The sequence below is a fragment of the Trachymyrmex cornetzi genome, unplaced genomic scaffold (assembly GCF_001594075.2).
Source record: "Trachymyrmex cornetzi isolate Tcor2-1 unplaced genomic scaffold, Tcor1.1 scaffold299, whole genome shotgun sequence".
NCBI classification, from domain to species: Eukaryota; Metazoa; Arthropoda; class Insecta; order Hymenoptera; family Formicidae; genus Trachymyrmex; species Trachymyrmex cornetzi.
This window is the reverse complement of record NW_017297680.1, coordinates 969,895-985,712: the sequence shown is the minus strand read 5'-3', so window position 1 is coordinate 985,712 and position 15,818 is coordinate 969,895. Positions and strand designations below refer to the sequence as shown.

Here is a 15,818-nt window from a genome sequence, read left to right as displayed (position 1 = left end):
CAGCCGCTCGACGGTGACCGCGGCCGCAGCCATAGGATCGCAAATAGAGCTGCGCTCCGCCAACTCGAGGTCACCGGTGCTACACGCCTCATCGATGCTGCCGTGACCGCTGCCGCGATCGTTACTATTGCCGGGCGTCGTGGTGGTGGTCACGGACAGGTCTAGCAGCTTCTTCTCTTGGTCGCCGAAACTGCTGCTGCTTTGCAGCTTCACCTTCTCCCGTTTACTGTGTCGTCGATTTCCACCGCACAAACAAAGAACCAGCAACACGGCCGAGATGGAAGCACACGCGGCAGCGGCGCCGCCTCCAGCCAAACTTACCCAGAGCAGCCAGTTGTCGCTTTGGGAGAGAGTCGGGGCCGTATAAACACGAGGTATTGCCACGTTGACTGTGTCTCGCGCGAGACCAGCGATATTCTTCGCAAAACAGGCATACTCGCCGGCGTCGCTGTCACTGGCGTTGTAAACGGTCAAGTTGCTCCATCGGTCCCCGATGGTTCTGGACGCAGACTTGTCATTGGAAGGTATCCCAGACTCGGACGTTGCGTAAATGACGAGAGTCCCCATGTAGGATTGATCAGTCGATTTGGTAGCATTGACTGGTCCACCGTTTAATTGCCACCAAACTTCTGGCTCGGGATCGCCGCTCGTTCGACACGCCAAGCTGAGATTACCGTTGGTCTCCTCTTGTATGCTGCTCGCCAGGACGAATACTTTTGGTTCACAAGCAAATTCCGTAGATTTTACATCCTCCCACCTGCGGCCTTCCAATCTCGGTGGACCTGAACAGATTTGTGGCACGGAGTACAACTTGCTGGGTACGTCGGGGATAAGCCAGGTGCGGAAATCTCGTAGTCTGCAGTCGCATCTCCATCGATTGCCATCTAGCGTTAAGGTTTTCAAGCGAGATAATCCGGATATCACCGAGGACTCCAAATATTCTAGTTGGTTAGTATCCAACTTCAAGAATTCTAAGCCGGTTAGCCGGGCAAAGGCTTGTCCGTGTACTTCAGTCAAGGAGCATCGTTGCAGCTCTAAATTTCGCAGATGCTGTAGTACAGGAAACTGTAGATTACGCAAAGTACCGAGCGGATTTCCGCTAAGTATCAAAATGCGCAGGCGCTCGTTCCCAAGAAATGTATTCGGCTCCAAGGCCGTTACGTGATTGTCCGACAGATCGATCTCGATGAGTATCCTCATATCTTTGAAAGAATCCGTATGGATACTGTAGATACCGGCATTACGCAGAAAGACCCGTTGCAGATTCACCAGGCCGGCCAATTTGAATATCTCCTCTTTCAGAGCAGGTATCTTGTTGCCGGACAAGTCGAGCACTTGCATGTCCGGATCGAGGGACGCCGGCAGCGACGTTAGGCCGGCGTCCGGACATAAAGCGGACTTCTTGCCGGAGGTCCACTTGCATCGGCAAACCGCGGGACAGTCGGTCCAATCCGGGAAAGCGGCCGCCCGTGACAGCAAAGCGAAACACCCCGTTAAAAGGAAGAGGGCGAGTAGTATGCGCCCTCCTAGAGGGTGAGGCCTTGTCACTAACATAACACCGTCCTTTTATCGGTGTCTACCCGGTGTCTACTGATCCCGTCTGATCCTCTTCTCGCCTCGAGGCGAGAACAGGCAGCTGGCTCCACCGCAACACGGTAACGACGACGACAACAGTTCTCCGTTTTACTGACGACCTACGAAACAAAGGCCTCGCATCAGCGTAATCGATTGTTTGTGTACTCAATACTTTGCGGTTGTCGCGGCATCCCATCAAAGGTTTGTGCTCGCGTCGCGTCAAATTTATCGCTGTCAGACACCGTTAGAGTTCGAACGCAAAGGAAGCGAGCGCGAACTGCTATCACTACCGGAAAACAGGAATTTAATATAGGCAGAAGAATAGGACGGCGGCCTACAAAAGATGTCGCGCATAAAAGAAGAAATATTACATTGCTGGAATAACAGATAGCTTGTGACAGATTAGAGAGGAGAACTATCTCGAGCTGTGGGAAAGAGCTAATACGAAACGATCGTTCATCATGATCCTCGATTTCTAGCATCTATGAGAGACGAATTTCATATGCAGAAGTCATATCTTTACACACGTGCGTGAAAGTTCGTAGCTATTTAAAATAGATGACATGACGGAATGCGTGAAAACGTCGGGCAGCATTGCGCGAGTGGAACAAAAGGGAGGAAACAGAATTACGGGTGAGAAGTTTCTCAGTCTTACTCGAGAGTCTCATTCTGGCCGTCTAAGCGTGCCGTCCACGACACCGAATGAGGCCGTCATGCTCGCGTGGACGCTTCCATTGTTTCTTCTCTCAGAGGTATTCATTTCGCAGACCAATTCTCCGGGTTCTGTCGCACCAGCAGCATTGTCAGCGAGTTCTCAAAGCTCATCCTGATTAAGTGAGCGTCATAAGCGCGCGCGGACCGTAATCCAGCCAGCCACTCTCCTTTATAACTCCTGCGATAATCTGGAAGAAGATTACGAGTCTCATATAAATTATATTCTTAACGTTATCACCGACGTCGGGGTGGAATACACTTACTCGCGTGTGAAGTACTAGGACAAGTTCCCCGTTCGAGCTTGCGACGATCGCACCACGATGCTGTTTATTTAATATGCGGCTCACATAAGTATAGAATCGAAATCAAAAAGAGAGCTCGCGTGACAAACTATCGATTATGCGACCGATATGAATTTTAAATCCCGCCTCGGTGCTTGTATACGCGATCAGCATATTAATCAACGATGGAATATGCCTGTCTCGCCATATTAATTGCTGAATCTGCTAGCGGTGCTACTAACATCCCCCCCTCGCCCCGTCCCATCCCATCGGCGCGCGTCGTAATCCACACCAGGCCGCTTACTACACTTATCATAAATTAATCGTGAAGAAGCGTTCGTAGTACCACGATTAGCTCTTTCATGGAACACGAGTCTGCCGAGTTGCGGCGAAGAGTAGGTCGGTGTCACCTTTCCACTGGTTTTCGCAGGCGCGGAATATGACACGGTTGTAACGTAATTGAGTTGGACGAAAGTTTCCCGTCGAATTGGCGGCGGGCAGTACGGTTAGTTTCAGTTTACTAGAGTCCATCTAGCTCGTAAACGTCGTCAAGGTGCCTCGTTGCGCGAATTAGCGACGTTGGTCGCGGTACTGAACTTCGCCGATCAACTGGGATCCCTTTTGGCCTCCCTCCAGCCTCCCTTCGCTTCTCCCCCTTTCCCTTCGCGATGTTGGCCGATCTTTGGCTGAACTGACGAACGCGATGTTGGTCGGCCATCAACCGCAGGCCTTCATCAGTTTACCTCAAACACGTAAACTCGCCTCGTAAACTCGAATTAGCGCATGTAACAGGGCGAAAAAGATTCCCGCGGACACGTTTAACCAATCACGAGACCGCTTACAGCCTCCCACCGACTTTAAAGACGAACGTACACTGTGTCTCACACCCTCGGAATTTCATCAACTCCATATCGCGCAGTCGTTCTCTCCGCAACTTACCGTTCCGCGGTCCAGCGACTTTAAGCAAACTTTATTGTCTATTACACCGCCACAGTTACGTACTGAGAGATCAATCGATCTTTACCCCTCAATCGAGGGACAAACGACTTTCGCGGACGACTGTTCTTATCGTCGGAATTCTCTCGAGGAACGAAAGAGTGAACGGAGAACGTTCTACCCCGTTTCTTTCTTCCTCCGAAACAAATGGCGATGCGTCCCTACACGCACTTGCCGACGTTTTTCCTCATCACGCGTACTCTCCACCGTAAACTTCTCCGTGTTCGCTCTCACGAGAGAATACCCCCCACCTGCGCCATGAGGTCGTCGACTGGCATCGATGTCCTCCAACGCTTTCCTCTCTTCGCCGATCAATTAATCTCTGTACCGGCGGAGCCTCGGCGACAACGGGCATCCGCACAAGTCGCTCTGGTTAAATTCGATCTCTGCTGGATTGCGTGAGAGATGTGACAGAGATTGCATGGAGATCGTTTCATCATCGGATCCCATCATCTCTCAGTCTCTTTCGGAGGATACGGTCTTTAGGTTTACTTCGAAAAATTCTTCAGGCTACTGATTGGAGGATTGCGAACAGCGCGTCGGCACCCAAATCCAGGCCGGGTGCTCTGATATCACGTCACTCTCAGTCTTTCGACGAACGGCCGCGGAGAGCCGCAGATTTGCCGCAGCGGCCACCGACACGACGGATCTGTATCCGCGTACCCGTCCCTCTCTCGCGCACGCGGCGCCCTCTCCTCTGCGTTCTCCGCCCTCCACCCCCGCGTTCACCTTTCTCTCGCACGAATCTTCCCACTTTGCGTTTCCCTCTCTCTCTTTATCCCTCTCTCTTCCTCTCGCTCTCTCAGTACACCCCTTCGCTATGTGCCGTTCACCCCTTTCCGGTTTTCTAGCCGCATAGCCGTTTGCGGGCAGCACCGTCGAATTCTGGGTAGCGGTTCAATGATAGTAATATCCTCCCCTTCCTACATTCAACCCCCTTCCCATTTGCTTCTTCAACATTCTTTGAGACTTTTCTTTGGTGCATCTTAGTCTCTCGCGAGGCAAGGATTCCGAGAAGATTGTTTCACGTACCTCAGTGGAATCGGTCACAAGGACGTGAAGCGATAGAGGCGCGACAGTGCGGAATCCGCTGAAAGCTGATAATGGTCTGACTGGTGCAGGCGCAGCTACTTCGAAGAGAAATCGATTTTCCCTTTGGATAGCTGCGACATTAAGGTTGTCGTTTGAACGTTGAGCTAGGATTAACTGGGTTCTGCTCGCGGATTCTGCGTTATCGACTAGGTGCACTTGCGATATTCAGTTCAGGTCTCTGCAAACTTTAACTTCTGACCTATCAGCTGCATCACTACTTTGTAGACAGTAAAGTACTTTGAAGTTACTAACAATATTGAAGCATATAGGCAGCTATTATTTAGATAAGAAAATCCGTGAAAGAAAATCGATAATAGCAAAATGGGAAATAGTTTTCAATTAGCGAAGATGATGAAGAGATTTAATCGCACTTTCAAACATTTATTGAAAATAATATCAGGATATATTAATTATCAACAAATAGCCATTGTTTAGACGCATTTTGCGAGGATAAGAATTGCAGATTTTTTGATATAGGACAAGAGCGGCTAATTGATGGGTAGAGGAAAAATCGAGCAAAACTACCGGGAAATGTCTCATTTTATGCGTTTTTTCAAGCTTTTATTACAAGAATATAGTATAAACTTTTGCTCGCGATAGCGCTCTCCGTTGCGCGTGAATTTTTATACATATAATTGCATCTCTCAACCCCTCGCGCAGGCCACGATAGTCATAGCTTTTTTCGATAGTTTACCGATATATATATAATAATAGATCTTACGATTAGCTTATCTCGTCTAACTTGTGATCTATAGGTATATTTGGTTTTTCTTCTTCTGATTTAACTGGAAACATACTTGGCAATTCACGTCTAATAAGTACAACGAAGCATTTTTTTTTATGTCGACCTCAACGTGGGCGTCGACGGTCGTCTTCTTCGCGCGTTCTATCTGCCGTAATTTTTTTTGTGACCCGGCGTCACCGCCTGTAATTGATATGTCAATTTTTTTCCTTACAGCGAAGTTCCAGCTCGTTCCGGGGAGAAGCGTAGTTACTGCGAATGTTGACCTCACGGCAGTGCTGGGTATTATTTCCAGCTATTGGCTGAAAGGATATACAATAGAATGATTTTTATCAGAGAAAAGAATATGCTTTTTTTATAAGCTGTGGCAGCTCCTAGGCAAACAGATTCTAATAATAACTCTCTCAATAAAAATTCTCATAATTTAAAAAAAAAGAAAATTGTGCGTAATTTTGTAAATTTTATGACGATTAGAAATGTATATTAATTCTATTTTATTGGTCTTTATATAAGCATTTGATCAATTTTGCTTAATACCTTTGTAATATATATCCTTGTTCATCGTCGGACAATTCTTCGGACCCTGAACACATGATATAAGAATTAGCGAAACTATTTTTATAATAGAAAAAAATACATATTGATACATTATAGCATACCTGAACATTGAAATCAATGTTTGTCCGAACGGGACGATGATGAAGGGGTTGCGGTGGTCTAAAGTTATTCGCAAGCGGTGCGTTTGGCTGTTTTTCGTCCCCTTGCATTAACTGCCTCAGAGCGTGTAGCTGCAATAATTATAAAAATAAGAATTGTAAAGCATAATATAAGTAATTTAGAGTTTAACATTTTGGATGTTGTTCTTCTTTTACAGAGTATTTGAGATAAGTAAGAGATACACTATTAAACTATGTAAATTTAACAGAAAAATAATATATTTTTATATGAAAATGTGATATAATTTGTTCGTATAAAGAGATTGTATTTGTTAATGTATTTTTTGTATTTATAATCATGAGTGAGCTTGAATATTACATAAACATCATGCCTAAAAAAATAAAAAATAAAAACCATCTCTTAATCTAAATCAACATTCGTTATTGAATAACATGGTATGAGGCACAAGTGCTTTTATTGCCTCGCTGAATGCGATCGATATCAATAATAACAGAATTTGCAATTCCGATGGATAGCTAATTTAAATACGTGATCGATTATCACAAATATTATTATATGAGTATGAGATTGCTTAAGTTATACATTAGAAACAAACATTTGTCGGTTTACTACACGTAGCTATTTTTATAAGGTCTCTCAATGAAACTCCATTCTATTAATAAAGTCAGCTGCTGTACTTAACTCGAGAAAAAGCTAAACAGCAACTCACCGAGCTAATTATGTATTCACCAATATACATACATATTTCGTGCGTTACAATAAGATTATCATGAAGAACAAGATTTTAAACACTTTGTTATTTTTACGCTATAGAGAATTTGTTTATTCTTGAAATCAAAACGTCTCTTGTTCAATTTTACGCTTGAAAGAACAAACGACTAAATGTGAAACACTGCCTTTTTTTTTTTTTAGAGATTCCTGTAAAACCCGTCAAGCGTGATTTATGATTACATTGCTCCAAGATACGAGCTTAGTAAGTGCCTCATTTCCACCCTTATTTCGCAACTTACTTTATCCATTCGCTAAAGCACGGCCGTCGTTCCTCGATGTTTCAAAGACTCTGTCTCTCTTAATGATCGGAATTGCATAATTGAGTGGAGCCGCCGTACTTCGTGTCGCGCGCGCGAACGCTCGAGTGCGGGGGCGTGTGCATGCATTTTATAAGAGCCGGCAGCGACGATACTTGCCTGCTGCTTGGTGATGTATATAGGCTTGTTGAGGATGATCCATGTGGTGGTCTCGTGACACGCCGGCATCGTGGTGGAGCCGTCGTACGTCATGTAATGCTTCGTGTCCGGCAGAAGTTCGCGCACCCCGAAACGTTTAATTTCCATGGCCTGCCCTGTGCAATTCATACGATCGATAACGTCAACTTCGTTCGTGTACACGTAATGCATACACGTGCAATGTACGCGTGTTACTGCCCGATTGCTGCTCGATGCCACGGTACACACAGCTGATACGCATATTGTTACGTATCACTAAAGTTACCGTGCATACGCCGCTCGATTGTATTTGCATATGTCAAAGAACACTCGCGTTCCCTTAAAGAATGATGGTAATTATCGATTTATCTTCCCGATAAAAAGTTGGCGACAATAGCCCGTGCAAAGTTTTTAAAAAGTTATAACGCATGCTGCCATCAAACTTTCGAAGGTACATCAATCTTGCAACTTTTTCATTCGAATTGTACTTTTATCTCAAAACGTTAATTTATAGAGAAAAAAGAAGAAATGAGAAATAAACGCGTATATATACATATTTCAATTTTTATCAATTATCGATTTGTGGAAGAAAATTCTTAATGTATTATTAAAATGTACCGTTAAAATGTTATTTGAGTTAAACATTATTCATCATTCTGCAAAAAAAATAGTATTTTATAAATATTCGTTCGTTGCGTCGTTATGAAAGAAATGTAATCCTGCATTAATTCGTTCGATATGCTAATCTTGACTGATATGAGAACTCTCTGAGAATTTTTAAACTCATGCAGCTAAAATTCGTCTGCTAAAACTGGATTATCGTTTTTGCTGAATTGATCGCTACTCCCCCGCGTCGTACTGTTATCCCGGAATTCGTTACGTTATTGGATTTCTCACCTCCGTATTTGATTTTATCCAGCTGCTGCGTGAACGTTCTCAGCTCCGGGTTCGAGAGGTCGCCCACCTAGAAAAGGACCGAGATCGCCTATGACGTATCGCTTATTCCGAGCTTTATTTAACATGTGATAAGCATTTATAGGAGAGATTGGGCATGTACCTGTAAAAGAAGCGATACCGCCACGATCCCCTGCGCCCTGTGCAGGGCGTCCGAAAAGTTGTTATAGAGCTGCGAGTTGAAGCCGAATATTTGAAGCTACGAGAACAAAAGGCTTTGAACGTATTTAGAGATTCAAGATTAAAGAACTTTTTTTTCTCTCTTTAAACAAACAGCTTCCGAACAAATAAAATTTGAACAATGAAGGAGCATAAAAGCCAACCAGGGTGACAGTGCAATAAATATATTAATTTACTTTACATATATCTTGATAAACGTATAAATCAAACATATAAACCGCTACTTCCAAAATTGTCTTCTACAAAATATTAATAATAATTTTCAACGACGTTGTATTACAATGAGACAAAGAGAAAAGAAGAATCTTTTCGTGACGGACATTTATATTATTATAAATATTTGTAGACGACAATTTTGTAAGTAGCGGTTAATATGTTTGATTTGCGATACTGAGGATGACCAGATATATGTTCGAAACGTTTATCAAGATATATGTAAGGTAAATTAATATAAATATTGCACTGTCACTCTGCGTTGGCTTTTATGCTCCTTCATTGTTCAAATTTGAACTTTTTTTTTTCTTTTTAACTTAAGTGCATCAACGAGAATTTAATTTCGATTAAATTCTTCCACAAACAAGCTTTGAAGTTGAAACGGAAAAGATCGCGAGGAATGTCGGAGGTTTTGAAATATTTTTATTTGTTTCTCTGTCATTTCGTACCTCGGCAGGAAACGCATGTCCATCGACGGTGTGCTCGCTGCCGATGCGATCGTCCGCGCCGAAGTGCAAATGAATCTCGTGAAATTGATAACGATAACTGAGCGGACCACCGGAGATATTGACGGGATGGCGGGTATCGTTCTCCACGGCGAACACAACACTATGACCGGTGTTCGCCAGTACGCCGTTGATTCTGTGCTTATCCAAATGAAGCGGTTGTAAATTCGGGTCGAAAAGCAGTTGATTAGGATCGAGATTGACTGGTGATTGTCTTCGACCTTTGTTACAGAGCCACCATTCCGGGTTGATGAGACCCCAGAAGGCAGGACCTTTGAATAATCGAAGGAATTTTTCAGATCATATTAGATAACAAAAGAGAAGGATATTTGATCGATAACGTTACCGATTTGAAAATCGATCTGGCTTACCAGAAATACCGTCGTATGTCCACCATTCCTCCCAGCTAACGGGTGTCGATTCTGCAAATATTTTGTTATTAATAAGTGATATAATCTCTATGAGAAATCCGATAATTCAGCATAAATTTACGAGAATTGAATAAATGCATTGTTTGACGCTGAGAATGGACAAAAGACTCTTTGTGTTGATTGAATCGCATTAAGTAAATGTATTGAACGTCATAATAGCTTCTAATAGCATAATATTATTTATCCACTGAATTATGATTGAATGATCCAACGTATATGGACTAAAAAGCTTTTAATACTCGAATTTCTTATATAAAAATTCAATAATAGCAGCGTCAAATTTTGATAAATATATCAGAATTATATATAAAATACATTGTGAAATTAAAATAACGTTTTATTATATTATATATATATTGAACATATCTGTTTCAATTTACATAATATTGTTTCAATTAAAAAAGGTTCACGTTAAAAATAATGTCTACCAGGTGGTAAAGACAAATATAGGATAATGAAAAGATTTTTTCTATCGAGATCACGTATAGAAAAATATTAGAAGCTCCTAACAATGTTGGGCATACAAACCTTTTATCAAAATGACAACAAACACTCCCCAGACACCCAGGAAGACGGAACTGAAGGGGGCCATTCCTAGCGCTGTGCGGTCTTCGTCAATTGAACATCATTCGGCTCGTTTCTGCGACACAGAGAGAAGGAGAACCAGTTGATTCACGGGCTGGGCACGAAAGTGCTCGCGTGTCGCGCACCCTCTCACGTGCCCCTCCGAGGCCCGCGGAGGTCGCGACTTTCGCCCTCTCGGGTAACTTCAACAGCCTGAATCATCCACGGGAGACTCCGATGAGTCCCGGTAACTTTCGAAGGAGAGAAACTTGACGATCTACGATAACGTAATTGATCCGTCAACCGTACCGCCCCTTCAAAAAGAACAAAAAAGAATGAAAATTCGCGAACCGCCGTCGTCGGTTCTAATCTAATCGTTTGGCGTCACGCAACGCGACGACTCCGACGCCGACGAACATCGACGTTGAATTTGCATCTCTGACGCTCGTTCCGCACGAGAGGATTATCGTGTGGCACGATAACGCTCGCGGGTGACTCTCACGTTCGTGTGAATTCTCGCGTATCGGCGTGCCGTTACAACAAGTCCGTAACCGGATCCAGTCGTCCGTTGTCTTCAGCAAGGGGGGAAAAGCTCTTTCTCTATCTCTCTCATTATTCGCGGTATTTTCGCGGAATGCATGCAACAAAGGAAGTCTCGAGTGAGGCGCGAGTCCGAGCAATACGAGTAAGAAAGAAGAGACAAAATCCGCAGTCATCGTTGTCCGGCGTCGCTTAAATGGGGGCGGGGTTCTCTCTTCGCTCGATCCCCACTCTGGTCCATTCTGTGGAGTCCACTTCACCCCGGGTTCCTCCACGGTACTCGAGCGGTGTATTCTTAGGTCAGGGAAAACTCGAGTGCGCGGCTCGCTTCGATCGATCGATCGGATCTCCACACGTCCGTCCACGCGAAGAAAAAAAAAAGAAAAGAAGCTAGCGAGAGAGAGAGAGGGGGGGGGAAGAGAGGAGAGAGAGAGAGAGAGTACGTGCTCTCCGCACGCTCGTGAATTTCAAAGGGTAGCCACTCTTCGTCGTCGCCGCGTCAGACGCGCGGCTTATTCTCTTTTTCTCTTCCTCTCTATCTCCCTCTCTCTCTCTCTCTCTCTCTCTCTTCCTCTCTTTCTTCCTTGCCTCGACTTCGCCGATGTGTCTTCGAGATAGATACTTTTATCGCGCATCGAAACTCGCTGCTGAAATATCTCAAGCCTTCGCGCCCATCGATCGTGCTTCGCACGTAGCCACTTCATCCTGCTTTAGTCGCCTATCGACCGATACAAACGGACTTTCTCCCAAAACGCCAGAAGTTTGTGTTCACTGTTCTCGTCAGAAATAAATTCAAGAAATACGAATATAACTAAAAAATAATCAGATATTACACAAGATAGATTCGTTACGAAATTGACCTGGAAAAAGAAATCAATTTATCATTAAATCTGATAAGATCGGAATTAATGATCAACTTAGTCTCTTTTTTTGGCTAAATAAATAATATTCTATATTAGAATTATATATGCGATTTAAATAGAGAAAGAGAATGGAACTAATCTGAAATTAAAGACAATTCTTGCGCGCGCGCACATCAATAAAAACCAGCTCTTTCTAATCGCATTGTCATTATTCGATATTTTTTTTATACCAGATGAATCGTTTAAATTTTTGAAGTGAAACGTTTTAAAACTGACAAAGAAAAATTCGATACTATACTATGACATTTTTTTAATTTGTCAACCTGTTTCTACATACAAATCACTCAGCATTTAGAGAAATGTCAGTGTTGTTTAAAAAAATACTGGATTTTTATTACATTTTAGTTTGTTTTTTTAGAACCAGTATGAACGGTTATCAATCGAACAATAAAGTCAAAATTTGAGTTTTTACGAGAATATAATTTTGCAAAACTTATTTATTATTATTATTACTTTTAGCAGTAATTGCTGAAAACAATGACGATACTCAGCATTATACTGTATGACTAATTTTGTGTGAGTCTCGTATTTTGAAAATCATTTATACATGTACAAATTTTAATAAAATATCTCACACTTAAAGAAGCGCGCTATGTGATATATTATTCAACGTAATTTAGTCAATTTAATTATTTACTTCTTTCGCGAAAAAGAACATTAAATTATCGTTATATCGTTCGAAATAATTAACACTTGTAGTACATTCAGCTTCATTAGTTTTTATTTAGTGACTCGAAGGGGATTAACTCGATATTTCGCGAGGTCCGTCATACCCACGGGAAACGATGCGCGTAGGAATCTTGATCGATTTACCGTATTACCAGAGTGCAAGCGTTCATCTCTTGTTGCTTCGCGTTTCCAGGCCGAGCGAGTGAGTGGCTAAACTCAAATTGTTATCACCGCTAATCGATTAATCGAACGATGTTCCACCGCCGGCGAGCTTCTCCATCCCGAGCAACAAACATTCCATCCGCGCGTTCTGAATCCCAGACAAACGCGATGATAAGGACCGACGCGGGTGTCTCGTTCACACAGAAGAAGAGTGTTCTCCCCCTGGCCCCCTCTTCTCATCGCACTATATCGAGCGTCTCTCTTACATCTCTCTCGATCGGTTTTCGCTGCGATTGCTTCCCTCTCGTAAATCGCGATTCCTTCATACCTTAATCCGCTTCTGCTTCATACGCTGTATTCTCACACACCGCGCGCGTTTCCCTTTACACGTCTCTATTTCCCTCGTTTCCTTATACCCCGCTTCTACTTGATCGCTTCTACTTATAGCTTCATGCTTCAGTTGCTCGCTACCTCATACCTGGATCGTCTTGCTTTTCATATCATCTTCGCGACGCCGCGACGCCGCGCGCAGTCACGCGACGAAGACATATCCTGACGTTTATCCTGTCAACTACTAAAACCGTCTTCAGCACATTCGACGCGGAAGCGGGTTTACGGGTGCTGATCGAGGATGATTGAGAAGTATATAGAGGGAAAGAGAGATAGAGGGAGAAAGAGGAAGAGAGAAATAGAGGAAGAGAGGAAGATAGAAAGAGAGTAGGTGCACGCAGGTGCGACGGGGGGCAGGAGCGCGCGCGAATCGATCGCGGGGTCCGCGACGCGAAACGCCGCGACGCGGCGACGAACGAACGGTGCGGCCGAAAATTCGCGTGACGAGAACGCGAAATGGGGAACGCGCGCGGCGTCTCCCTTGCGGAAATCAATAAGCGGCGATCGCTGAGAACGTGCTTTCTCCGCGTCGTCCTGACGCTTCCCTTCCGCTTTTCGTCGACGATTCGACGATTTCGATCTCGCGCGCGCGGGAGCCGGCAAAAAAAACTCTACGTATCCTCCTGAAGGAAGAAAGAAAGAAAGAAAGAAAGAACCTACCCCCTCTGTACGTGTACGGTTCGCCTCTCTCTCTCCTTCGTTCGCTCGCTCGTTGAGCTACCACTAGGTAGGATACTGACCGTGGACGACGAAAAGGACGACGTCTTTCTTTTCCTCCTCCTCCTCCTTCTCCGCCGGCGCACCACTTCTTCCACCGATTTCGCCGTCGACCGCGGCCACGACGACGCGCGCCACGCAGGCCGGTGTCCTCTTCGAGGACGATGCCGCCGGAGGACGATGCCGCCGTGCGCGTCGCGGCAGATTCGCCGATTCGCGGCCCGGCGCCCGAGAGCTTCCCACGGATACTCCCTGTCCCTGTCTTTTATTCTCCCGATTTTCTCTCCGCTATCTCGTTTATTTCCTCCTCTTCCACCTGTCCTACCGATTTCTGTTTTTTTTTTTCCCTCGATCACGGAATAATTTCGTTAAAAGCGCACGGCGGCGAAGGAACGACGAAGGAGGAACGACTGCCCTACGAGGCGACTGTATACGTCCCTCCTCGCGCGTCCTCACCCCCTACACCCCTTCTCTCGCTCGAATCCCTTTCTCTATCCCTCGCACGCCAGCTCTCTCTCTCTCTCTCTCTCTCTCTCTCTCTCTCTCTCTCTCTCTCACTCGCTCACTCTCGACGTTATCGTGGCGCACGCGCCAGGTGTGTCCTTCCTCTCTACCCTCCGCGTGTGCGCTGAGCGCTCTCTCCATTCTCTCTCTTTGCCTATCTCACCTTCTCTCTTTCCCCTTTCCCTCCTCCGCCGCCCTCTCGCGCGCGCGATCTATTTCGTATTCGTTCCTCCTGCTCTGCCCGCTCAGCTCGCTCGCTACGTTCGCGCTTGTTCGACCGCCGCATCGACGCGTCCGGACACGGGGGACGAGATTCTTGTGCCTCCGTTCGCTCGCCCGTTCGCCCGTTCGCCCGTTCGCTCGCAGCCACCATCGTCATCGTCTCTCGTCGTCAGGACGTTTGCGCATTCGAGCCACCGCTGACATGAGTCGGAACAAGAGGAATGAAAGCATAAGGGAAAGGGACCACCCGGAGAGTGGAGACGCTCTCTCTTCCGTCCTTCAGTCATGAAGGAATCCCGCGCGAGCCGGCTCGAATTACAGCGAATTGACCTATTTGCCTCAAAGGGGTGGGTTGGTTGCGCTCCTTCGGTAGGAGGCGAGCCCGCTCTTGCGAGAAGCGTCCGGAATCGTAAGCCGGATAAGGGCGCAATGTCGTAGAGCGCGACCTCGAAGCCGCTCTCCGCAATTTCCCTTCCCTTTGTATGCAAGCGGCAGCGCTCGATTGCACAAAAGGGAGAGGGATCGAGGGTCGGACGATCTTGGAGCGAATCCCTCTCTCTCTCTCTCTCTCACTCTCTCTTTGCCCCTCGTCCCTCTTCGGCCATCGGATTCGCGTTTCTTTTCTTCTCGAGACTTGCCGCGCGTAACCAGAGCGCGCTATTATATCGGGCGTTCGGTCGGTCGATCCCAGGGTTGCTCCCGCTTTCCGGAGAAGTATGCCAGGAATTTATAGAATCCATCGGGGATATCGGCAAACTGATCCCATCCCGTCTGGATATTTCTTGAACCACCACAAACGTAGATATACAATTCTGAACGGATATTCGAATTATAATTATCGCGTTGCGGAAATTAGATTGATTGACACGAATTTATTAATAACTGACATGTGGATCATTAACGTGTTTTTGTACGTGACGCGACACAGATTGTGATGGCATACGATACGTATTAATGTGCAGATTTTATAAAAAAAACGTCGTAGGTATTTATGATAAATGTTATGAATGCGCACATATAGCATATACGTATTGTATGCAATACGTATTATGTTACTAGCAATATTATTATTAATATCGATATCATTTAATGTATTAATAATAGCATAAATGATAAAACTATATATATATGTAATTATACACATGTATATACATTCTGAGTACACAATTAAAAACAATGTGCATTTACAGAAGGTGACTTTCATTTTCTAAATTTTGCCCGTATACGTTTCCGGAGTGAAAGAGTTATATTTAATTTCAGAGTTTCGAGAATATCACTGCCAGAGAGAACTGTTCGCAAAAACGCTTCTATTTCCGTGAGTTTCCTCGCGTTTTCCCTCGATTGAGGAAGGCTCAGCTCTTCCCGGGCGAGGGATGCAGGCGGCATCGCCGAGCGTTAATCCTGTCATCGACATCGGTCCGCGGAACTTTACGGCGGCGACTTCCGGCTCCGCCGTGAGAGTATATATCGATAGACACATCGGGGCGAAATTACGCTCGGGGATCCTCTGGCGTTGGCGTTTCGAGGTCACCAGGCGCCCCCGCCAGGATCTCCGGCGCG

The 15,818-nt window shown here is 45.2% G+C and overlaps 2 protein-coding genes across 6 annotated transcripts in view; both read right to left on the bottom strand.

The window, feature by feature from the left end:
• LOC108762356 (leucine-rich repeat-containing protein 24) overlaps window positions 1-2,474 on the bottom strand; it is a 3,257-nt gene extending 783 nt beyond the window's left edge. Inside the window, exons 1-2 of the mRNA XM_018509315.1 lie at window positions 2,231-2,474; window positions 5-1,694 (exon numbers count right to left, since the gene is read on the bottom strand). Of these exons, the coding sequence (XP_018364817.1) occupies window positions 5-1,554 (1,550 nt within the window). The 5' untranslated portion in view covers window positions 1,555-1,694; window positions 2,231-2,474. The remainder of the gene's footprint in view (window positions 1-4; window positions 1,695-2,230) is intronic.
• Window positions 2,475-5,146: 2,672 nt separating this feature from the next.
• On the bottom strand, window positions 5,147-13,945 carry CARPB (Carbonic anhydrase-related protein B). Of its 5 annotated transcripts, none has more exons than XM_018509328.1 (10): window positions 13,556-13,945; window positions 10,096-10,408; window positions 9,508-9,558; window positions 9,080-9,408; window positions 8,341-8,436; window positions 8,181-8,247; window positions 7,266-7,420; window positions 6,060-6,188; window positions 5,938-5,983; window positions 5,147-5,702 (listed from the first exon to the last, which is right to left on the bottom strand). In XM_018509328.1, the coding sequence occupies exons 2-10, from the start codon at window positions 10,157-10,159 to the stop codon at window positions 5,686-5,688; spliced, it is 954 nt and encodes a 317-aa protein (XP_018364830.1). In that variant the 5' UTR covers window positions 10,160-10,408; window positions 13,556-13,945; the 3' UTR covers window positions 5,147-5,685. The 5 variants fall into 5 exon arrangements, with proteins under 5 accessions (XP_018364830.1, XP_018364829.1, XP_018364833.1 ...); XM_018509327.1 differs by having other exon boundaries at window positions 10,096-10,207; XM_018509331.1 differs by lacking the exon at window positions 13,556-13,945 and adding an exon at window positions 13,476-13,508 and having other exon boundaries at window positions 10,096-10,207.
• Between the last annotated feature and the right edge of the window lie 1,873 nt (window positions 13,946-15,818).